The sequence below is a fragment of the Bufo gargarizans genome, chromosome 6 (assembly GCF_014858855.1).
Source record: "Bufo gargarizans isolate SCDJY-AF-19 chromosome 6, ASM1485885v1, whole genome shotgun sequence".
NCBI classification, from domain to species: Eukaryota; Metazoa; Chordata; class Amphibia; order Anura; family Bufonidae; genus Bufo; species Bufo gargarizans.
This window is the reverse complement of record NC_058085.1, coordinates 164,455,796-164,481,694: the sequence shown is the minus strand read 5'-3', so window position 1 is coordinate 164,481,694 and position 25,899 is coordinate 164,455,796. Positions and strand designations below refer to the sequence as shown.

The 25,899-nt window shown below is 40.3% G+C and overlaps 1 protein-coding gene across 1 annotated transcript in view; it reads left to right on the top strand.

Annotated features, from left to right (window-relative positions):
- CDH23 (cadherin related 23) overlaps positions 1–25,899 on the top strand; it is a 1,302,172-nt gene that overhangs the window by 883,840 nt on the left and 392,433 nt on the right. The window contains 2 exon segments of the mRNA XM_044299558.1: positions 2,793–2,905; positions 18,574–18,681. Of these exon segments, the coding sequence (XP_044155493.1) occupies positions 2,793–2,905; positions 18,574–18,681 (221 nt within the window).

Genomic DNA, 25,899 nt, shown 5'->3' with positions numbered 1-25,899 from the left:
GATTAGGTTGATAGGACACTGGGTCCTGGATTCCCGCATTTGTTCTGTTGTGGGGGGCCAGGGTATACAGTGGTCTAGACCTAGATTTCAACATGTGGATTTCTTAATACAGTTTATGTACCAGTTGACATTCGATCATGTGATTTGTATCACGTGACCATTGATGGGAGGCCGATACTTACACATGGACATGCGCACACCGGCCGGGGGACAGACCCGGCCATCTTTGTTGTGGTTTTTGGTCAGTTTCTCTGCGCACATAGTATGATGCCGGATCTACACTGAACATCAGCTGACTGTGAGTTTTTAATGTGATGACTATGTATAACACACCTGCACCAATTAGGGGTATTTACAGTACTTGCTCTATATTATGAACACTATGTACTTTTATCGGACACTTAATGTATGTACTGTATTTAACTTTGGGACACACTTTATGTATTTTGTGTAGTATGATGAACCATGGATCCTATGAATTTTTCCCTTGTATGGATAAATTGTTCTAATTGTATTTTCAATTGATGCACCTTTTAATTGCATGATTGTAACACATGTGCACATAGCTTGAGAAAGACAGCAACAAGCTGTTGAAACGTCGCTGCTGACTCTTGGTGAATAAACTGCAACTTTTCCGTTGAAATCCGTGGTGTGCTGCTGGCCTTCTTTCATCTTTATATCGCATTGGACCTAGGTGCCGGTTCACACTGGCCTGATTTGCACCCGCAACTTAGTGTGCTGCATAGTGTGCTATATATAGTCAAAATTGTTGGTACCCTACTGTTAAAGAAAGAAAAACCCTCAATGGTAACTGAAATAACTTGAAACTAACAAAAGTAATAATAAATACAAATGTACTATAAATCAGCTATTGCTTTTCAATTGTGAATTATCAAAATAACAACTGTGATAAAAACAAACTAAGGCTACTTTCACATCTGCGTTTTTACTCACGATAATACAACCGTCTGCATCCGTTATGAACAGATCCGGTGGTATTATCTCTAAAATAGCCATGACAGATCCATCTCTAAAATCAATGTAAGTCAATGGGGGACGATCAGTTTTCTTTTGTGTCAGAGAAAACAGATCTGCCTCCATTGACTTACATTGTGAGTCATGACGGATCCATCTTGCTCTGCATCCCAGGACGCACTCAAAAACGCTGCTTGCAGCTCTTTTGTGTACGTCTTGGGAACGCAATGAAATGGAACAGAATACATTCTGATGCACTCCGCTCCCTTCATATCAGTTTTGTCCCCATTGACAATGAATGGGGACAAAACTGAATTGTTTTCCTCTGCTATTGAGACCCTATGATGGATCTCAATAGTGGAAAGGGAAAGTGCAGATGTGAAAGTAGCCTACTGAAACTGGCCTGGTGAATTATCAGTTTCAAGTTATTTCAGTGACCATTGTTTATTTTTCTTTCGTTATCGGAAAGGTACCAACAATTTTGTCCATGCGTATATATGGAAAGAAACAAAACACAAATTTTTACTTTATGTTTTTGTCTGCTGTTCATTGTACAGTAGAACTAGCACTAAGGGCTCATGCACATGTTCTGGCCGTGCCCGTATTGCGGCCTGCAAACAGTTGTATCACAGATGCAGACCCATTCACTTGAATGGGTCCCCATTCTGGAAGATAAGGTGCGGTGCAGAACGGAGGTACGGATTGGAAGCCCACAGAAGCACCACAGAGTGCTTCCGTGGGCTTTCTGTCTGTACCTCTGCACTGCAAAAAAGTAGTGCGTGCACTACTTTTTTGCAGTGCGGACCATCAGATGCGGATCACGGACCCAATTTATGTGAATGTGAACAAGTCTACAGACGGTGGGCACACGGTCAGTGCCCATGCATTGCGGACCACGGTCGTATGAGGCATAAAGGGGTTGTTTGCCTTTGATATATTGATGACCTATCCTGAGGATAGGTCATCAATATCAGATTGGTGAGGAGCCAACTCCAGGCACTTCAGCTGTTCCATTGAAGTGAATTGGGTGGCAGAGTTGTAATTACACCTGCCCACTTCTGCAAATGTGATGGTGAGCAGGTAAACAGAGAAGAGAAGGCAGCGCTCTTCAAACAGGCAGTCTCCTCAAACAGTGGATCGGTGGGGTGTCAGGAGTTAGCCCCCTGCCAATAGTAAAAAGCAGACATCCCCTTTAACTATGGGTTGCTACAATTTTGCATTACTGGATGCATATATTTTTTATACTGTACTACTTTTGCACCATAAAGCATTTCATATAGAAATCTTAGCTGCATCCTATATCATTGTATGTACCCAATAATGTCTGGCTATGACTAGCATATGCTAGAACATGAGGAGTCCCCTGCATAACAGAAACGGGACGGATCTGTTTTCCAGCCCATAGACTTCTATTATGACGGAATGAATAAAGGAATGCCTCTAAACGCATTCCATTATGCATTCTGTCATATAATTGTGTTATGGTCCGTGGTAACGGAATCCATAACGCAATTCACCTTTTACCAACAAACGAAGTGTGAACGAATTTCAAAATATGAAATTCGCTCATCTCTAACTGTAGTTATTGATCAGTTGACTTCAGTTCTTTGCAATGATTTGGTGCTTTTTTTGTTACTTTAGTATTGATTTCATGATATATTTGATCTTATATTTTCCATCCATATGCAAGTTAGGTTAGGTGGTTTTGCCAGATTTTAAACTAAAGTCTCAAAGGAAAAGACTATGAAAAATGCATTGCCATGCCCAATTTTCTCATCAATTTAATATTGATTTTTAATTTACACCTTTGCTTACAGGAGAAATAACTACAACTACTCTACTGGATCGGGAAACAAAGTCAGAATACATCTTAATTATACGAGCAGTTGATGGAGGTGTGGGACCCAATCAAAAAATTGGCATTGCTACAGTAAGTTGATTTTCATTTTTCCCTGCCAGTCATAAGGTCATTTTCTGTCACTTGAAAGTAATGTAAGGGATCACCTTCTTTCAGGGGGTCACACTCACAGTTATCTTCACAGACACCAGAATTTAAGGGCCAAACTGTATTTTATTGCAGCACATCCACGTAAACATAAACAGTTATACAAAATAAACTCCTGCCCGGCTGGGCTCTACCTAAACAGAATTATGATTTCCCTGACTCACCTATACAGGGAGTGCAGAATTATTAGGCAAGTTGTATTTTTGAGGATTAATTTAATTATTGAACAACAACCATGTTCTCAATGAACCCAAAAAACTCATTAATATCAAAGCTGAATATTTTTGGAAGTAGTTTTTAGTTTGTTTTTAGTTTTAGCTATTTTAGGGGGATATCTGTGTGTGCAGGTGACTATTACTGTACATAATTATTAGGCAACTTAACAAAAAACAAATATATACCCATTTCAATTATTTATTTTTACCAGTGTAACCAATATAACATCTCAACATTCACAAATATACATTTCTGACATTCAAAAACAAAACTAAAACAAATCAGTGACCAATATAGCCACCTTTCTTTGCAAGGACACTCAAAAGCCTGCCATCCATGGATTCTGTCAGTGTTTTGATCTGTTCACCATCAACATTGCGTGCAGCAGCAACCACAGCCTCCCAGACACTGTTCAGAGAGGTGTACTGTTTTCCCACCTTGTAAATCTCACATTTGATGATGGACCACAGGTTCTCAATAGGGTTCAGATCAGGTGAACAAGGAGGCCATGTCATTAGATTTTCTTCTTTTATACCCTTTCTTGCCAGCCACGTTGTGGAGTACTTGGACGCGTGTGATGGAGCATTGTCCTGCATGAAAATCATGTTTTTCTTACCTTGCAGACTTCTTCCTGTACCACTGCTTGAAGAAGGTGTCTTCCAGAAACTGGCAGTAGGACTGGGAGTTGAGCTTGACTCCATCCTCAACCCAAAAAGGCCCCACAAGCTCATCTTTGATGATACCAGCCCAAACCAGTACTCCACCTCCACCTTGCTGGCGTCTGAGTCGGACTGGAGCTCTCTGCCCTTTACCAATCCAGCCATCTGGCCCATCAAGACTCACTCTCATTTCATCAGTCCATAAAACCTTAGAAGAATCAGTCTTGAGATATTTCTTGGCCCAGTCTTGACGTTTCAGCTTGTGTGTCTTGTTCAGTGGTGGTCGTCTTTCAGCCTTTCTTACCTTGGCCATGTCTCTGAGTATTGCACACCTTGTGCTTTTAGGCACTCCAGTGATGTTGCAGCTCTGAAATATGGCCAAACTGGTGGCAAGTGGCATCTTGGCAGCTGCACGCTTGACTTTTCTCAGTTCATGGGCAGTTATTTTGCGCCTTGGTTTTTCCACACGCTTCTTGCGACCCTGTTGACTATTTTGAATGAAACGCTTGATTGTTCGATGATCACGCTTCAGAAGCTTTGCAATTTTAAGAGTGCTGCATCCCTCTGCAAGATATCTCACTATTTTTGACTTTCCTGAGCCTGTCAAGTCCTTCTTTTGACCCATTTTGCCAAAGGAAAGGAAGTTGCCTAATAATTATGCACACCTGATATAGGGTGTTGATGTCATTAGACCACACCCCTTCTCATTACAGAGATGCACATCACCTAATATGCTTAATTGGTAGTAGGCTTTCGAGCCTATACAGCTTGGAGTAAGCCAACATGCATAAAGAGGATGATGTGGTCAAAATACTCATTTGCCTAATAATTCTGCACGTAGTGTAGTCTCAGATTTATGCTGAGGGTCTCAGGCTCAAAAGCCTCAGTCGGTCTGCTCTACAAACACGGTTCAAAACCGAAAAGCTATCAGAAGTTGCATAGCCTTGTGGCCCCTCAGTCCTCCAGACTGAGACCACCCACAGAGCATCTGTTCCAGGTTCACACACACTTTTCCCAGACTGACACACTGAGGGTGGATTTATGCCAGACTGATTAGGGTAGGCTTCACCTGCGCTCACCTCAGTTATGAGGGAATACCTGTGCTGGAAGGGTGTGGACCGGCAGCTCCCACTACCAAGCCTAACTGCCATTCCAATTAAAATCCAGCCCAGAATACAATGTAAATAAAACTGTGTAGTTTGCTGAGATCACTGCACACTTCTGGGTTTTATTTATCTCACCCAGCTGAGGTATCTGGGTGAGATATGCACGCCCTCCTGCACTGTACACCATGCCACAGTAGGTTATGTTTTTATAATGTGCATTTTAAGTTGCACGCATTAGAGGACACATCTATTTTAAGAACTTATACAGGTCCTTCTCGAAAAATTAGCATATTGTGATAAAGTTCATTATTTTCTGTAATGTACTGATAAACATTAGACTTTCATATATTTTAGATTCATTACACACCAACTGAAGTAGTTCAAGCCTTTTATTGTTTTAATATTGATGATTTTGGCATACAGCTCATGAAAACCCACATTTCCTATCTCAAAAAATTAGCATATTTCATCCGACCAAAAAAATAAAAGTGTTTTTAATACAAAAAAAGTCAACCTTCAAATAATTATGTTCAGTTATGCACTAAATACTTGGTCGGGAATCCTTTTGCAGAAATGGCTGCTTCAATGCGGCGTGGCATGGAGGCAATCAGCCTGTGGCACTGCTGAGGTGTTATGGAGGCCCAGGATGCTTCGATAGCGGCCTTAAGCTCATCCAGAGTGTTGGGTCTTGCGTCTCTCAACTTTCTCTTCCCAATAGCCCACAGATTCTCTATGGGGTTCAGGTCAGGAGAGTTGGCAGGCCAATTGAGCACAGTAATACCATGGTCAGTAAACCATTTACCAGTGGTTTTGGCACTGTGAGCAGGTGCCAGGTTGTGCTGAAAAATGAAATCTTCATCTCCATAAAGATTTTCAGCAGATGGAAGCATGAAGTGCTCCAAAATCTCCTGATAGCTAGCTGCATTGACCCTGCCCTTGATAAAACACAGTGGACCAACACCAGCAGCTGACATGGCACCCCAGACCATCACTGACTGTGGGTACTTGACACTGGACTTCAGGCATTTTGGCATTTCCCTCTCCTTAGTCTTCCTCCACACTCTGGCACCTTGATTTCCGAATGACATGCAACAGTCCAGTGCTGCTTCTCTGTAGCCCAGGTCAGGCGCTTCTGCCGCTATTTCTGGTTCAAAAGTGGCTTGCCTGGGGAATGCGGCACCTGTAGCCCATTTCCTGCACACGCCTGTACACGGTGGCTCTGGATGTTTCTACTCCAGACTCAGTCCACTGCTTCTGCAGGTCCCCCAAGGTCTGGAATCGGTCCTTCTCCACAATCTTCCTCAGAGTCCGGTCACCTCTTCTCGTTGTGCAGCGTTTTCTGCCACACTTTTTCCTTCCCACAGACTTCCCACTGAGGTGCCTTGATACAGCACTCTGGGAACAGCCTATTCGTTCAGAAATTTCTTTCTGTGTCTTACCCTCTTGCTTGAGGGTGTCAATGATGGCCTTCTGGACAACAGTCAGGTCGGCAGTCTTACCCATGATAGCGGTTTGGAGTAATGAACCAGGCTGGGAGTTTTTAAAAGCCTCAGGAATCTTTTGAAGGTGTTTAGAGTTAATTAGTTGATTCAGATGATTAGGTTAATAGCTCATTTAGAGAACCTTTTCATGATATGCTAATTTTTTGAGATAGGAATTTTGGGTTTTCATGAGCTGTATGCCAAAATCATCAATATTAAAACAATAAAAGGCTTGAACTACTTCAGTTGGTGTGTAATGAATCTAAAATATATGAAAGTCTAATGTTTATCAGTACATTACAGAAAATAATGAACTTTATCACAATATGCTAATTTTTTGAGAAGGACCTGTATACTGTTGCACTATTTGACATTCACATTTATTTTCCATAGCTTTAACAGAACCTAACACAGTTATCTCTGTCTTCCATTCTTTATTACATATGGGTTATAAATTATCTACTAAAGCAAAAATTAAAAGAATTATGTTCTTGTTGGTGTTCCTTGTAGATCTGCCACTTTATCATATTTTGTCATAGATCCCACTTTTTTTGACTGTTGAATTTCATAGTTAATTAAACATTTCATATTTTTTATAAAAAATTTTAAGCTTCTAAGAAAACTATTTAACAATTACAAATCATAAAAATCATCAAGATGCAGGCTAGTGCTTAATAAACATGATACACTGAAGGGTAATATTGAAGGGAATGTTTCGCTAGAAACATGACCTATTGTTTAAATCAAGTTTTGTCAATTTTTCCCTGTTCCTATCTATATTTTAAAAAATATCCTAAAATGTTGAAGTTTTCACACTGGCTATTAGGCCTAAAACATGTAAAGTTTCCTATTATTTAAGAGCAGCCACACAGGCCATAAACACAATAGACTGCAGGGGACCTAATACTCTGTGCAGAGGTCAGTAGAGAGTAGATAAGCTGTGATATTAACTATTATGAATGGTGGATCCTGTGTTATCTATATATAGGTGATATCTGTCATTGTAATTCTGGCTTGATAATCTGATGAGTACTGAAAAGTCTCAACATACTATTAGAACTAGTGACCAGCATGAAAACTGCACAATTTTGGCCACCTTATTTTTTGCCCTATGAGACCCACCTGCCCATAAGACGCAAGATTTTGGAAGAGGAAAATAATAATAAGAAAAAAAGTTCATCAGACCTCAGCTCAGACCCTCAATGTTAATCAGGCCTCAGATTAGACGTCCATGTGAATGACCCCTGATCAGACCTCAATAAGTCCTCCAATCAGACCTACATGTGAATGACCCGTATTCAGACCTCAGATCAGACCTCAATAAGTCCTCCAATCAGACCTCAAGTCAGACCTCCATATGAATAACCCCCAGTCAGACCTCCATAAGACTCCCATTGAGACCTTCAAATGACCCCTATGATCAGATACAAAAAAAAAAAATCTACTTACCTCTCCTGCTCCGGTCACCGCTGCTCCTCACATCCAGTGCTCTTCTTATTTTTCCTGCCATGCACTATGCTGTGACTCAACATTGAGCAGCTGAGGACAACGAAGCAGTGAGTACATAGTCCAGGGAGCACTGCATTCACCACTTCTCAGTCCTCCACTAATGAGCTCTTCTATAATAGAAGCCCTCATTAGTATTCTCCCCATAAGACGCAGTGACAAAATCTCTTGCTTTGGAGTGAAAAAAGTGTGTCTTATTGGGTGGAAAATGTAAAGATAAAAATCAAAGAAAATATAACATAAACATGCAATTTAAATGATAGGTAATTTTGTGATGGCACATTCCTTTTAAAACAGCTCAGAAAAATAGCGGTGCAATGGCTTATAATAACACAAACCTTCAAACTGTGATAATTCAAGGTAAACCTGACATTAAGAGTGACAAAGACATGAGAAGAAAAGAGGGAAACGAGAGAAGGAAACGATGATAATAATAATTGTTATTATCATTATTACAGCAAATAGCATACACTGCGAAAGCTGCCTGGTATTTCGTTGTCTCCTGGTAGCGGAGCCAGAGACGCCACATTTTGCTGAATTTCACTTGCATGCTATGGACTTAGGCGGGAAGATCCTTCATTCGCATCACCTCCTGAATTTTGGCAAACCAGTGTCCAATAGTTGGAAGTTCAGTTTGAGGCCACATGGTAGGGATACAAGCAGCAGGGAGCTGTACTGATAATAAGACCCTGTAATATGACAGGAATCTAAAATAATTAGTTTCCTATGACCCTTGACACAGCAGTCATGTTGAACATGGCTTATATTGCCTCTGCATTCGAATGCTTGCTAGGGAAAGCCATGACATCCTTAATCACAGAAAGGGCTCAAATGACATCACAGTCATCAGTTATCTGTGTATTGGGGCAGCAGGTAACACAGAGAACATGTTTTCCTGCTAACTTAAGACCCAATGATGACAAATAAATAGATAGCTGTCTCCTCGAATCATCTCCTACACATGCATGCTTAGCTTAACCAAGCATGCATATGTAGTGATGGGGAGCAGTACAAAAGCTTTTGCCAGACTCTTCTGACTTCAACTTTTCTCCCTGCTAACAAAAGGATCATGCGTCCAGTCCATTGTGCCTGATCCGTATCTCCCCCATGGTAGAGTCGGGAGGACGCCATGAAAAGTTAAATGGTGAGCCAAAATTTTCAGGTTCATCCAATAGTTATTATACTAATAATAATACTAATGGCTATGCCAAGCTTTACAAGATCAAAAAAAAAATCTGCTCTTAAGATAGTGGGAGCACCAAGTCTCGGAACCAACCACAATTTAGAGACTATAAAAGGTTTACATTGCTTATCAGTAAGCTCATTAAGGACTCCCTCTTCATGCCCACCATATTCAATTGTATGTTTAAATAGTTAAAGGGGTATTCCGGTTGCTTATGTTTTAGACTAATTCATCATTAATAATTACCTACTATAATGTAAATTTCATATATTTACCGTTCAGTAGTTATAAAAGTAGTTTTATTGCTCTGCTACGCAGTGTGTCTCATAAATTACCATGGCATCGACCTATAGTTCTGAGACTGTTAGGTCGGGCATGCTCAGTGTGTTGCTATCAATTCTGTAGCTAAATGTCTTGTGAAACAAAGGGTGTTCTAGTGTACTGGTGATTACTGAGTAGAGTGGGCGTGACTGGACTGTATATCAGGCAGCCAATCAATAGACATCAATACTCACAGCAGGAAAGTTAGGCATTGTGCGGGTTGTAGTTCTGTAAGGGGAAGATCAGGTGCCAGGATACTCTCAGTGTGTTGTAGGCTCACACATGAGCTCGACAAATGGAATGCAAGGTAAATTTACGCTCTGGTGATATGTAGGTAGTGCCTAGAAGTAGGGAGTACTTTGACATTTGGACATTTGTGGACATTTGCCTATATCCCCTATGCAAAGTTTAAACTTCTTAATTTATTTCTCTTGAAAGGGTTAACTTATACTGTTTAATACTGTGTAACTGTATTTTATATGTTGTGATATATATCCTGTTCATCATCACTGTATTTACATGGCTCTGTGGAAAGGGTTAATGAATACTGAGAGACTGTTAGGGCTTTGATTGAGAAGCTGGTAATTTTCCACAGCTGCCATAAGGTTTAAAGAAGATCGTGTTTTGGATGGGAAAAACTCAGACTTGTTTACCACCATGTTTTTTGGGGAAAAACCCCAGACTTGTTTACCATCTTGTTTTGGAGGGGAAAAACCCAGACTCTTTTACCACCATGTTTTGGAGGGAAGACCCAAGACTTGTTTACCACCAAAAGCAGACACGGGAGCTGAAACCTTTTAAATGTCTGGTTTTAGCTATGTTGTTATGTCTGGAAACTTGTTTTTGTCTGGAAAACCTGCAGCGTCATTGCCATTGAGTATCAATGAAGCTTTAATGTAAGTCTATACCAGACGGGAGCTGAAACAATGTATCTGTTTGTGCTGAGTTTCTCCACTCCACCTTCCCTACTAGAGAGGTACTAATCTAGCAACAACTGTATATAAGGAGAGCAGTCTGAGACCCTAGTGTGCTGCAGTTATGGACCAGTGCTTGGAGGGGAGACTCATGCCAGCCTGTATGAGTGACCAGAAGAAGACGCTGAGATAGGAATGGTGAGCCACAGACCATGGGTCACTACCCCTGTGATCAAGGAGCCATCTGGACTACTGAGCTACAGACCGTGGGCCCTTAACCAGGATGCCAGCCTTCTAAAAGAGAGCGGGACAGCTAGCTCAGGCCTTTCCTTAGCATCAAACCCTTCTCATGCCAGGGAGGAGACTGGAGAAGCCAGCCCACTGCCTCACCTGTATTGATTTGTACCTGAATTCCTCCAGTAAAGAAGCACCCTGGTTTACTGCAGACTCTGACTCTCTGGACTTATTTCCCATTGGGGTGCACCATGCCTTACCATCCCTTCCAGAGAGCAGCAACACTTGGTGACACCTCGACGGTGTCCAGGGGACCCAGCGTAACGTTGGTGCCACCCCAAACCCAGCCACTGCATGTATAGGTATGGGTTCTGGTTAGGTCACAGCTTGCAGCCTTAATGCAGTTTTTCAAAAATTAAGTTACTTTACCGGAGAACCCCCTTTAATTAGTATTGAATGTCTCTGCTCTTTTGTGCAATATGGGTTTCTTCAGATACTTTATTATACCACGCCTGATGAAGAAACCTAAGTTGTCTTGAAAGCTTGTAACAGAATATAAAATAACTTCTTCTAGTTTTGTCAGCCATTAAAAGGTATTACTTCTGCAAGACTGTCCTCTTAAAGGGAATGTCTCATCAGAAAATATCCTATTGTTTAAAGCACATTTTTATGCGAATGTTTTGTTTTTATGATTGTTTTAGAATTAATGGTGATTTTTGCTTTATCCATTGCCTTGTCACTATCAATTTATTTATTTTTTTATTCTAAAATCGTGCAGTTTTCACACTAGCTACTATGCTTCCTTTTATGCTCATGTAGCTTTTCAGTAGCTAACGCATTATCATCGCAGCCAGAATAAGAATGACAACTATTTCTTTTGTATAGATAACACAGGATCCACCAATTACAATAGGTGATATCACAGGTCACAGAGCATGCCTAGAAAACTCTTGCATAGAAGTCAATGAGGTTTGCTCCTAGCCATTGTGTCTATGGCCCATGTGGCTACTCTTAAGGAATTCATATAATTTAGTACTAGTGGCCAGTGTGAAAATTATATAATTTTAGGACTGTTTTTAAATTTAGATAGGAACATGGAAAATGTTAAAAAAAATCACAATCAAAATTCAAAAAAAAAAAAAATTTAAACAATAGTATGTTTTATGTTGTTGCAAAAAAAAAGTGTTGACTGTTAGAATGGTATGACAAAAAATGATATATCACGTCATCATAACGCATGGTGGGAACCAGGCATGTAGAGTCCATCCGTTCACCTTTTCTGCGTTGCACAAAGACATGGTGGTTGGAACCAAAGATCTCAAATTTGGACTCATCAGACCAAAGCACAGATTTCCACTGGTCTAATGTCCATTCCCTGGGTTCTTTAGCCCAAACAAGTCTCTTCTGCTTGTTGCCTGTCCTTAGCAGTGGTTTCCTAGCAGATATTCTACCATGAAGGCGTGATTCACACAGTCTCCTCTTAACAGTTGTTCTAGAGATGTGTCTGCTGCTAGAACTCTGTGTGGCATTGACCTGGTCTCTAATCTGAGCTGCTGTTAACCTGCGATTTCTGAGGCTGGTGACTCGGATAACTTATCCTCCGCAGCAGAGGTGACTCTTGGTCTTCCTTTCCTGGGGCGGTCCGCATGTGAGCCAGTTTCTTTGTAGCGCTTGATGGTTTTTGTGACTGTACTTGGGGACACTTTCAAAGTTTTCCCAATTTTTCGGACTGACTGACCTTCATTTCTTAAAGTAATGATGGCCACTCATTTTTCTTTACTTAGCTGCTTTTTTCTTGCCATAATACAAATTCTAGACTCTAAAGTCTATTCAGTAGGACTGTGTATCCACCTGACTTTTCCACAACGCAACTGATAGTCCCAACCCCTGGTGTGTCCAAACTTTTGGTCTGTACTGTATCTTTAACATTGCCAAGACAGATCCGTCATTTACTCCATTGAAAGTCAATGAGGGACGGATCCGTTTTCTATTGTTCCGCATCCCAGGACGGAAAGCAAACTACAACATGTTGCGGTTTGCTCTTCGGTCTGTGAACGCAACTAAACGGAACGGAATGCATTTTGGAGCATTCCATTCTGTTTAGTTCAGTTTTGTCCCCATTGACAATGAACAGGAAAATAACTGAAGTCTTTTTTTCCGGTATTGAGCCCCTATGACGGAACTCAATATAATTACTTAAACAAATCAGCAATTGTACACACAGTGCTAAAATTTGCTTAGCATCGCATGCAAATTAGTTGATGCCAATTTGTTTAAAGGGGCTTTTCGAGACTTTATAACTGATGTACTATCCAAGACCCCCGCCAATCAGCTGTTTGAGAAGGCACCTGCGCTCCTGTGAGCACTGCAGCCTTCTCATAGCTTTTCCTAGGCCAGTGACGACACGCTCATTGGTCATGTGATACCAAGCACAACGTATATACCAAGCACAGAATGTATGGCGCTGTGATTAGTAAGTTGTGAGAAGGCCCTGGGTGTCAGACTCCCACCAATCAGATACTAGGTCATTAGTATAAAAGACCTGGAAAACCCTTTTAAGTATCTTAGCACATGAGACGATACTTGGTAATGACACATGTGTGAGATTAACAAGACTGCATGCTATGTGCGGCCATGTTAAGGAGGGAGGTCCTGAGCTGTGGGGACGCTTCTTGAAAAGTGTAAATTTGAATAAATTGATTGCTGATCACTTACCTGAAGTCGTATTCCAGAAGCACCCATGTGAGCGCTGTGCTCCTTTGGCTTTCTTGATCTCTGCTCAGCTTTTCAAGGGTGTTGCATACAGATCCCTTATACATTCTATGGATTCATACTCCACACGCATGAAAAGCCAAGTAGTGCCAATGAAATCTAAAGGGGCATAGTGCTCTGAGCAGTGCTTCTGCCACTTATTGAAAAAAATTTAGTTACCCTTTAAAGGTTCACGCAAAAGCTGCTCTGCAAATACATACAGATTGTTTGATTAATATTGAATTATCTACTTGATTAACTATCACATAAGAGTATTCCTGTTTACGATTCATGGCTATGGCTTCAAAAATGTACCAAATATGGTAACTGAGTCTGAATACTCCAGCCTCTGTGCCGTGAATTGTATGGGACTGCTGCTGACCACTGATCTCAGTCTTAAATAAAATTAGGGCAAAAGAAAATATATCTTAAAGAAAATATCTCAGTACATATTCCTGGGATTTTCAGGAACGTGAACTGTTAATGGGAGGACCCAAGCCTTCATCTCCCCCAAAAGGTTCAAACTTCCCTGCTCCTCATTGCTTCGGTCCTGGGCACTGTCTCCTATTACTCCATCCCTGAGTTTATCTTCCATCTGGGGCATAGACATAGTTACCTTCACTAGGTTCAGCATTGATATGTCCCTTGTACTAAAGCCAGTCATTAGCTTCAGTGGTGCACGTGTCCATGTCCATTACCCATCCGGAAGATGGAGGGGCCGGGAGCCAGTGCGCAGGACGAGTGCAGGAGGCAGCAGGTAAGTATAAACTTTTAAGGAGGCAATGCAGGCAATGGGCCTTCCCTTAAAACTTTTATTCCTGGAAAACTTTGGGGGTCATTTATTATCCTGAAATACACCTATATTAGTTTCACCACAATATGCGACTTTTCCACGCTCACGCCAGGTCTAAAAAAGTGGGTGCAGTGTGTGTGTGGGGGGCGTGGACGGGTTAGAACCCATTCATCATTTTCTACGCCTTTTTTAGACGTAGAAATGGTCTAAATGTAAGCCAGCGAGGAAGCTGCCTTACGTTTATACTGGCGCTGGATGCGGCAAAGTTATGGAGAGGTCTTTGCCTCTTCATAACTTCGGCGGATCCACTCCCAGATATACAGGTTATTAAGACCGGCCTCTAAAATGGCAATCTTAGTAAATGACCCCCTATGTGTCTTCATTTAGTGCCGTGCTATTAACCATGACATAAAGCACTGATCTCATTGCTTCTGCTTAACTGTAAATATATTAGTTGTGAGGGGTTTGATTTCTGTTTTAATACTGTGTAATAAATACTAATAGAGATGTGTTAACACAAACATGCTCATGCGGATAACAGGAGCACGGTACAGGGCACATCAGTATGATATTTAATTAACAGTTTTCTAGAGGGAAGTGTAAAGACATTTTAATTAACACGTGTAATTAATTTGTGAAAGGAATGACTGCACTTACACCACACAGTTTATTACATTACCTTAACCTAGAAATAGCAAATGAATAGGATGAGAATATGGTAAAGAAAGATTTAGAATGTCAATAGAAAACTACAGCATACGTATCTGTTCTGTAGAGTTTTCCTATGTCTATTTACACCGAGATTTGACAATCAGACGCAAAAAGGCTTTTGTGTAAAGATTTTTCACATATTCTATATGCATTCATATAAGGATTTTAGTCCCGAAATATTTTAGCCCACTCTGTAGAATTGTCCTTAATTCAGTCGCAGTGCATGCTTCGCTTTCCTACAAAATATTGTAATTACACCGAGATTCTGGTATTGATTGCATTGTATTGTGACACAGTTTAGAGATTTACAGAAATGATCTGCTCTTGGTCTAAGAGTGTGTGGTTCAATAGGAACGCATTGTGGATTTGCAGGAAAATAAATGGCCTAATATGTGGAAACTTTCACCACAATTCTGTGGTGAAACTCTGTCTCCACTAAGCTAACCAGTACCCACTACAAAGACAAAAGTGCCTCACCAAGCACCAAATGAATCTTCCAGCCTGAGCCACTGTGATAAATGCGGTTCATATCTAGACAGCTTGTCTAAAGGTCTCTTTACATGGGACGATATTACTGCAGATTGTTGGGAAGGAGGTGTTCCTTCCTGAAACTCTGCTGATCGCTGGTGGAGGAGACCGCTGCATTTACCGTATATGTATGAGGAGGAGCGATCGCTAATGCCATCACTCTTCCCCATAAGGACTCATTGTTTGCCAGCAGGAGATCGAATGCTCGTTCGCTATAATCTGTGTGATTCTCTGCCCGTGCAAAGGGCCCTTAAGTTTACACCATCTATAGGATTAGGCTACAATCACACAACAGTGAAAAAAATGGCCGTCTGTATTAATGACCCCCAGTATTAATAATGCCTCCCATAGTGGCCCCCAATGTTAATAATGCCTCCCTTATTAGCAACCAGAATAAAAAATGCCTCCATTAATGGCCCTCAGTATTAATAATGCCTGCATTAGCATCCCCCAGTATTAATAATGGCCCTATAATGGCCCCAGGTATGAAAATTGCCCCCATTAGTTCCCCCCAGTGTCATTAAAGAGGTTCTGCAGCTTTTTTTAAAAACTAATAATCTATCCTCTGGAGAGATCATCAGCATGTGCTGGGGGTCCGTTCACTTCAATGGGGCTTAGCCGCACCCAAGCCAGTGATGATGTCACTGGTGCTGAGGTAAACAGAGAGGAGGCTGCAGCGCTACTGCCAGTGCCGCTGCCTCCTCAAACAGCTGATCTGCTGAGGTCCTGGGATTTGCACTTCCAGCATGACAACGTCATCATGTTGGGGGCACGGGTTCTTTTCAGCTACATACAGTGAACATTGAGTATCCCTTCAGTGGTGACAACAGGACATCATCACACTGGGATTGCAGGTAATTTTGTACCACATCCATTGCGGAGCGAGTGTTCCCTCATATTCAAATGGATGAAGTGAAGGGTTTTTTTTACCCATAAAAAATTATTTGTACCTGTTTTTAACAGCCATTAGATGGGTGCAATCCAATCTAAATGGCCTTGAAAAACAGTCCCATTGACTTCAGTGGGGTCCGTCTGTCCGTGAAAAAGATCAAAAATAGGACAAGGTCTATTTTTAACAGTCGCTATTCACTATACATTATGGTGTACTTTTTCACAATAAAACTCAATGTTGATGCCACTATAACAGATTCATCTGAGGCATCAGTTTAACATATATGTTCTTTGTATACGTTAAATGTAAGACAAAAATGTGATGTGAACCCAGCTTTAGATAGTTTTAAAGGGAACCTGTCACCAGGATTTTGCACATAGAGCTGGGGACATGGGCTGCTAGATGGCCGCTAGCACATCAGCAATACCCAGTCCCTATAGCTCTCTGCGCTTTTATTGTGTTAAAAAAAACGTTTTGATTGATATGCAAATTACCTGATATGAGTCCTGTAGCCGGAGAGGAGTCAAGCGGAAAGGAGCCCAGCACCGCCCCGCGTCCTCCGAATCTCCTCCTTGCTGGCTGACGTCACAGAGCTGGAGCGCCAAAATCTCGCGATGCGTGAGCTAGCGCATGCGCAGTGTCGGCATCATGTTCATTCCCTGTACTGGCATCAGCACAGGGAATGAACTACGCATGCGCTAGCGAGATTTCGGCGCTCCAGCTCTGTGACGTCAGCCAGCAAGGAGGAGATTGGGAGGACGCGGGGCGGTGCTGGGCCCCTTTCCGCTTGACTCATCTCCGGCTACAGGACTCATATCAGGTAATTTGCATATCAATCAAAACGTTTTTTTAACACAATAAAAGCGTAGAGAGCTATGGGACCTGAGTACTGCAGATGTGCTAGCGGCCATCTAGCAGCCCATGTCCCCAGGTCTATGCGCAAAATCATGGTGACGGGTTTCCTTTAAACTGCACCAAAATTATCACAGTGGCTGGATGATAAATCCAGTGCTTCTTTACATGGCCTATTCTAGTTTATTGAAGAGATTCCAGCTATTCCTAAGAATCCTCATAGGATTTGAAACGTGTAAGCGGTTTGTCCTGTCTTCAGGTGCTGCACAAGACTTGCTTTTAATGTATACTTAGCAAACCTTAGATTTTAATATTTGATGCTGGAACCTCCTCTACTCATTCAGTAAAAATCTTGGAAATTGCCTGGTGCCATTTGTATATCAAAAACCATACTGGGACATGTACACCCAATCCAGGACATCTTTGTTTGCCTGTCATCTAGTTTATAACACCTATTTGTTGGCTTAGCTTACACAGAAAATATGTCCATATTGGCCTGAAAATCTGTCCCAACGAGCCAAAATTCCATCCCATTGTGCCACAAATCTTTTCAAATACACCATAATTCTATTCTCTCGAAATTTCCAACCAACTCTTAATTGGTCTACTCTGCTCCACTTTTATACGCCAGAATCATGGATTTCAAATATGTCTAAAAAATAGACAGACGATGGCCACATGCACATCCTAGTTTAAAAGCAGGATGTATCGAGAATGTCAAAAAAAGGTCATTCTTTTATGTGCATCTGAGTAATAAAGGTGTCTGAAATAAGATACATTTTGACACAAACACCACAAAAATGCCTGCTTAGCATAGTAAATGTGGGCCAGTATTCCTAATCATTCTTTGCTCTCAAGTGGCATCTTGATGGTATGATGCACCTGATGGCATTCACCAGTGACATTCTGCTGTCTGTAATAGTCCCATAAATACGGGATAATAACGATAAAAATCAACACATTGCTCCTAATCTCGTCTCACTTGTCTGGACTTTGACAATTCCTTTTTATCAAAGTATAATAATCTTGTGCAATGTTGGACTGGCCCACCAGGGAACCAGAGGTTCTAATACCAATGTGGGCCCCAAATATCTAGGAGGGAAAAAAAGACATTTGGAGCTGACTTTCGAACCAATCAGGTCACTAGGTTGTATTTCTTGGATTCAGAAATTTATTAGACTTTATTGATGATATGGGGTTTGGTCTTGAGAACTGTTTACTCTGGTGGACCTGAGGAACCCCAATACAACTCTGATTTGTGGAATCTTTAGGAGAAACCTAGACATTTGATATCACTGTAAAAATGTAAAGATTGGTGCTATAACAACATTGTTGTCTTTGTGTTAAAGAAGTTATAAAAGTGTTTAGTACTAAATTACATTACATTGTATTGTATGTGATCAATTGTTATATAATACTATTTATCCTATGCTTCTGCAATTATAGGTAAATATCACTTTGTTGGATATAAATGACAATGCTCCTCAGTGGAAAGATGAACCTTACCTTATTAATCTGGTAGAGATGACACCGCCAGATTCAGATGTCACCATGGTATGTTGCCATTACGGTTGTGAAAAACTACATTCGATTGACCATTTCCTTTTTACATTGTCTGGTTGTTATTTTTGTCAGTGATAGTCTTTCATTTTCATACATAATGAACCAACCAGTGGAGATGACTTTGCATACACATTAGCAATGGCAATCAATGGTTGTTATTTTAATGTGTACCTTTGTTAATAGTTAATAGAGTAAAAGATTACCTCGCTGTTCTATATAAAGTCATTCAAATTGGAGAGGCTTTGGTTTGAAGTGACTGGTATGTTAATTAGGATTCATAGTTGGATAGTCAATATTTGCTCATTGGCTAATTGAGACAAATCTCTACAGTAGGGCAGGACCAAAATGAAAAAAATACTACACTTTCATTTAATATGTTCCTCTTCTATATATTTTTGATTTGACTCAGTCCTACACTCTTTATACCCAAATTTCTTTCTAAATAAAAAAGTTATGCCTAGATAAACTTTTTTTTTTTGCCATTTATTCTTTGAAGAGGTTACCATATTTTAATGAGGTGATAGCTGGAAGGCTAGTAGCTCCAGTAGGAAGGCCACCAGAATATTTATGTAAGAAAGGGGTCTTGGGTATGTAAACTTGGTTGGTCACTATAAGTGTAATATTTAGTATAGGGTCCATGTCTGCACTTTATGCTGTGCTCTTATATGCTACACAAGTATTCTATGTTGCAATACACCTAATGGCAGACTTTACCACCATGCAATCCAAGCAAAATCTTGAAGACCCAGGCACCAGGGAGTTCCCTGCTAGCCCAAACGTGGTTGACTGAAAAAGGGTGCTAAAGGGACAGATGGGAAAAGCTTAGCATGCAGATGAGGTCAGAGATTAGTGGCCTAAAGGGGCAGAGCTTACCAAGATGATGGCATGCAGCTAAATGGGAGACCAGGCTTACTGGTACAAAGTTCCATTAAACGTATCCTCACAGCAGTCATGCTGTTGGATCCCCCCTACAGGTTAGTTGGGGTCCACGCATTTAGACCCCAACTACTCTAACATTTATCATTGCATTGTGCAAGGATAAATTAATTTGTCTTGGACTTTGAAGTTACCATGTAAACTATGACAGCAAACACAAAACCATTAATATAACAATGAAGTATGATAATCCAAGTTATTGTGGTGTTTTCAATTAGCCTGTTAACATTTTCTACACATAACATGACAACCTGCATTTGCATATCAAGAAGAAGCTGATTGAAGTTCAGAAAAATTGTACTTTGTACTTTTATACTTTGTTGTGCCTTATCTAGTAATGTTTCTGAAGGACTTTTCTGCAAAAACATTGATTTAACACCCTTCACAGAATAATAGAAAGTAATAGTCGATGGTCAGACAAATAAGTCAGCTTCCTTTGAGGACAATGAGAGTGATCATTTGTTCTGTCCTTTGCATTTTAAATTTTCACTATCAATTAACACTTCTCTGCTTACCTACAGGATAGTAGGTTATCCTGTTGTACTTACATTGATATGGTTCTCTGTTCACTTTAATTTTTATTAAATAATTAGTATGATATTTCTTAGAAAACTGCCTCATGTAACAGTCTGCCCGCGGTCAAGTCACATTTTAAAGTGTTCCCGTTGAACCTGCTGTAATTGCAGATTGCTTGCAATTGATTTATGTGTAACAAATTCTTTCCTTAAAGGTGCTGGCAGAAACAAGTCTGAAGCCAATATGAAAAATATGGCTGCTTTCATTCAAAAACAATGCCACCTTTGTCAAAAGGTTGAGTGTGGTATTGCACTTCAGCCTCCTTCACTTCAATGTCGCTTACCTGTAGTACTAGGCACAGCCCATGAACACGGCTGGCAATGTTGCTGGGAGAAAGCACCCATGTTATTTTCCAAATCCTAACTGCAGTTTCTCCCTTTCGACATAGTATACATCATAATGTGTGACTATATTGTTTGCCCTATTATGTATGGGCATTTGTTGTTAGTATATACCCAGTTAAGCCAAGTTTCTCTGCTCTGAAAAGAGGCAGTCAACGGAAAAGGCTGTCTGCAGATGAGGTACTGGCTTAGTTTTAAGTTATGCCTCGAAGGCCTATTTAAAGGTCAAACATTAACTTATAGGATAGCTGCTTTCCAACTGGTAGCATCAGAGGCACCTTTGTTCTTGGAAAAACAGATAATTTTCATACCTTTTTTCCCAGAGGAGCATTGACTCTTCAAGCCTACTAGTTACTCTTCATAGAGAAATTTCTTCTTTCTTCAAGGAGAAATTGTATCCCCCAAATAGGCGCTAAAAATGTAACCAGTGGGAATAAGTTAGGCGGGGAATCCTTGGGATGTGACTAACAGAGGTCAACTTCAGAGCAGTGCCTAAATTTTTTCTGCAAATCTCCATGACAATTTTCTAATATTGAAGTGCCAAAATGATTTGAAATTTTGTGATTGTGAGATCACCTGTCATTTTCTCCATCCGGAGAGTCATTTTATGGTTGTCATTTTCCCATGATTCATTCACATGTGACTTTTTTTTCACTATTCACTCCAAAAGATTTTGCATAAGCATGTAAGCAATTTCTTGTTCTCACAATGCAGTTTTACTGACGTCTGTTTAATATTGTTGACCTGCACTATAAAATAAAAATGAATCAATTGCCGTTTAAACAACATTCGTCATAGTAATGTGCATAAACACATACCTTATCCTGAAGAATTAATTGCAAATTAAGATAATATGTGTTATTTAGGCTGCCAACAGACAGCAAATGTGTTGGTAATAATAATGACTAACAGTTTTCCTCCCGTTTGAAATTAAATCTAAAATCAGGGAAAACTTACAGAAACAGATTTTTCACATTATTCACTCAGGGATGTGGTAAACTTTTCTTTTATACATGCTATAACCTATTCTGTGTAACCACAACTGGATAACAGTGGAGGAGTTTGAGAACGTGTTCAAGAGATCTCATCCAGGTAGTAGGCGCTTCTCGGAAGCGACCTCAAGAATGTTTAAAGATGTGAAGGAGTAAAGATGTAATGGAGTAAAGATGTAGCAACCACACCCAGATCCGGGTTATTAAATGGAACCTGTCATCAACTTTATGTTGCTTATAGTAACGACAGAATAAAGTAGAGACAGGTGAGTTGATTTCAGCGGTCTGTCATTTATAAGTTAAAAGTAAGTGGTTGCTGAAAACCAACATCACAATAGTTGCAGACTAGGCCTGGAAAAGAGTCATGGCCACCTGAGAAGAGTCGTGGTTATTCATGAAGTCCTGCTCTCCCTGCCCACCTGCTGATGATTGACAGTCTTCTACCTAGTTTTCTCCCTTTCTCTCTAGGAGAGAACTGCCAATCATCAGCAGATGGGTGAGAGTGCCGAAGATTATGAATAACCATGACTCTTCTCAGGTAGATTTGACTCTTTTCAGGTCCTGGGCTGCAATGATTATGATGCTGGTTCTTGGCAACCACTTACTTTTAGCTCATGAGTGACACACCACTGAAATCAGCATTTCTGTCACTAATTTATGCTGCCCTCAGTGAGGTTATAATAAAGTTGATGACAGGTTCCCTTTAAAGAGGCCAAAAGGTTATTTGACCATAGAAGACACCAGTGTCAAAAATGGCATATGGTAGATAGAGGTACGGTTAAAGACTTTAGTTTGAAGTAAAAAAAAAAAATGAGGCAGCACTTATGGAAACAGATCTTTCACATTACTCATCATTCTATCCTTTTAAAAAATACTACCCCACACTCAAGGATGTGATACATTTTTCAGTTATACACCCTACCACAACAATCATAAGACTTTGACAACGGTGGAGTGGTTTAACAACGTGTTCTAAAAATCTCAGTTAATGGGCAATACTTAGAAGTGACTTTAATAATGTTTCTTCCTATATCTCCACATATTTCCACCAAAAGCAGGCAATAAGATGTAGAAGTCAAATCCAGGCCCTGGTTCCTGAGGAGCCCCAAAGGCCCTTTGCCTATAGGAAGACACTAGTATTAAAATTGTCATATGGTCAAAGGGGAACTGTTACATTTTGCAGTAGGGCCCAAGAGCTTCAAATTATGCCTGTGCCACAAACACTATGATTTGTGGTAGGAGCCAAGAGGTTGATTGGTTAGAATATAATAGGTAGTAGACTATATGTGACCTTTGAAGGCAGTCTGTTGACAGAAATGCCATATATATGATCCACTCACACCTCCTGAAGCATTCTCACATCTCTCCTATGTTCATATATAGAATTAAATATATTACTTCTTGCAGAGACCATGGCATACCTGTTACACTAGTTTTAATAAATTTACTAAATTGTATGCTATATAATAGAAAAGTAATTATTTTAATATCTTTGATATCCAAAATAAAGTCTGTCAAAGATAAATTAATTTATTTTCCCTTTCTGACTGTATGTACTTATTGCATTGATCGTTCTCCCCTTTCTTACAAAGTACACAAGATAGACTTAATAATAGAAGTCTAATAACACATTAAATTAATTTTTATTTTTTGTCCAGATCAAACCTCATTAATTTTTCTTATAATTGTGTTTTCACTCTGCTGCCAACGTTAACTGAGCAAGTATTTTTTTTTATTATTACAGTCTGTCTATTTTAAGGACATGAAATTGTTTGCAATGTGTTGTGTTTTATAGTATTATGCCGATTATATTTGCACAATGGCATAATATAATTCACATTTCTGCAGAGCTTATTATAAACTCCTATCTCAACGTTCTTATCATTGCTGTAGTAGAATGGTTTTGCTTTTTTCTGTAAATACAGGACAATTATGTACCTTATATTTATTTCACAATTTTGTACTGATTTTAATAGATTCTAGAGACATCCATTGACAGTTGTCAGGACAAATATATTCCAACTTAATAGCTATTCCGAAGAATTTTTCATGCAGCATTTATTATCCATATATTAAATTCTTTTTTTTTTTGTTTGTTTCCTATTATGCCTACTTGTTATCAGCTCTTGCAAATTTTATGTATAATATTTCTAAGTTTTTCTGAATTGTATTTTTTGAATGAATAAAAAACACTCAATAGGAATATGTTTGCAAATTTTAAAAATAAAACTTCTGTGGAGACTGGGATATAATACAATGGATTAAGGCTTCATTGTACCGACAGCCTTGCCTCAAAATAATTATAGGCTTATGCTCTGGGAATTTTTTTTTTGTAAAAGCATGGCTTTTAAAAAAATAAGTTCTCATTAGTCTCTCAACCCGCCTTCATCAGCTGCATGATTATTTGTACTCATGTAATGGGTCCATATCTCATAGATTATGTCAACTCAAATCTACATAAATGATAGTTGCTACCATATCCCTACTAGGGATGAGCGAACTCGAACTGTATAGTTCGGGTTCGTACCGAATTTTGGGGTGTCCGTGACACGGACCCGAACCCGGACATTTTCGTAAAAGTCCGGGTTCGGGTTCGGTGTTCGTCGCTTTCTTGGCGCTTTTGTGACGCTTTCTTGGCGCTTTTTGAAAGGCTGCAAAGCAGCCAATCAACAAGCGTCATACTACTTGCCCCAAGAGGCCATCACAGCCATGCCTACTATTGGCATGGCTGTGATTGGCCAGAGCACCATGTGACCCAGCCTCTATTTAAGCTGGAGTCACATAGCGCCGCCCGTCACTCTGCTCTGATTAGCGTAGGGAGAGGTTGCGGCTGCGACAGTAGGGCGAGATTAGGCAGATTAACTCCTCCAAAGGACTTGATTAACTGATCGATCTGCAGCTGTGGATCATTGAGCTGCTGATCCTCAATTGCTCACTGTTTTTAGGCTGCACAGACCGTTTGTCAGTCTCATTTTTCTGGGGTGATCGGCGGCCATTTTGTGTCTTGTGGTGCGCCAGCACAAGCTGCGACCAAGTGCATTTAACCCTCAATGGTGTGGTTGTTTTTTGGCTAAAGCCTACATCAGGGTGAAGCTGTCACACCAAGTGCATTTAACCAGCAATAGTCTGTTCATTTTTTGGCCATATACAAAATCAGGGGCAAGCTGCGCCTGTCACCAAGTGCATTTAACCCTCAATGGTGTGGTTGTTTTTTGGCTAAAGCCTACATCAGGGTGAAGCTGTCACACCAAGTGCATTTAACCAGCAATAGTCTGTTCATTTTTTGGCCATATACAAAATCAGGGGCAAGCTGCGCCTGTCACCAAGTGCATTTAACCCTCAATGGTGTGGTTGTTTTTTGGCTAAAGCCTACATCAGGGTGAAGCTGTCACACCAAGTGCATTTAACCAGCAATAGTCTGTTCATTTTTTGGCCATATACAAAATCAGGGGCAAGCTGCGCCTGTCACCAAGTGCATTTAACCCTCAATGGTGTGGTTGTTTTTTGGCTAAAGCCTACATCAGGGTGAAGCTGTCACACCAAGTGCATTTAACCAGCAATAGTCTGTTCATTTTTTGGCCATATCCCAGTCTAATTCTGTCACTAAATCCATACCGGTCACCCAGCGCCTAAATACTAGGCCTCAAATTTATATCCAGCTAAATCTGTCCCTAGTGCTGTAGCTGGGCGAGTTATTTAGTGTCCGTTCAAGCACATTTCTTGTTCTGGGTTGAAATACAATTCCCAATTTAGCAATTTCATAATTTAGTGGTTCCTGCTATATCAGAGCTATTTGAAATCTATCCCAAAAAGGGTATATAATATTGAAGGTGCACATTGGGTCATTCAGAATAACTTCACACACACCCGCTACTGTGTATTTCCAAGTCTAATTCTGTCACTAAACCCATACCTGTCACCCAGCGCCTAAATACTAGGCCTCAAATTTAAATCCCTCTAAATCTCTCGTTACCCACCGCTGTACTGTTGTTGCTGGGCAAGATATTTAGTGTCCGTCAAAGCACATTTTTTGTTCTGGGTTGAAGTACAATTCCCAATTTAGCAATTTCATAATTTAGTGGTTTCTGCTATATCAGAGCTATTTGAAATCTATCCCTAAAAGGGTATATAATATTGAAGGTGCACATAGGGTCATTCAGAATAACTTCACACACACGCTTCTGTGCATTTCCAAGTCTAATTCTGTCACTAAATCCATACCGGTGACCCAGCGCCTAAATACTAGGCCTCAAATTTAAATCCCTCTAAATCTCTCGTTACCCACCACTGTACTGTTGTTGCTGGGCAAGATATTTAGTGTCCGTCAAAGCACATTTTTTGTTCTGGGTTGAAGTACAATTCCC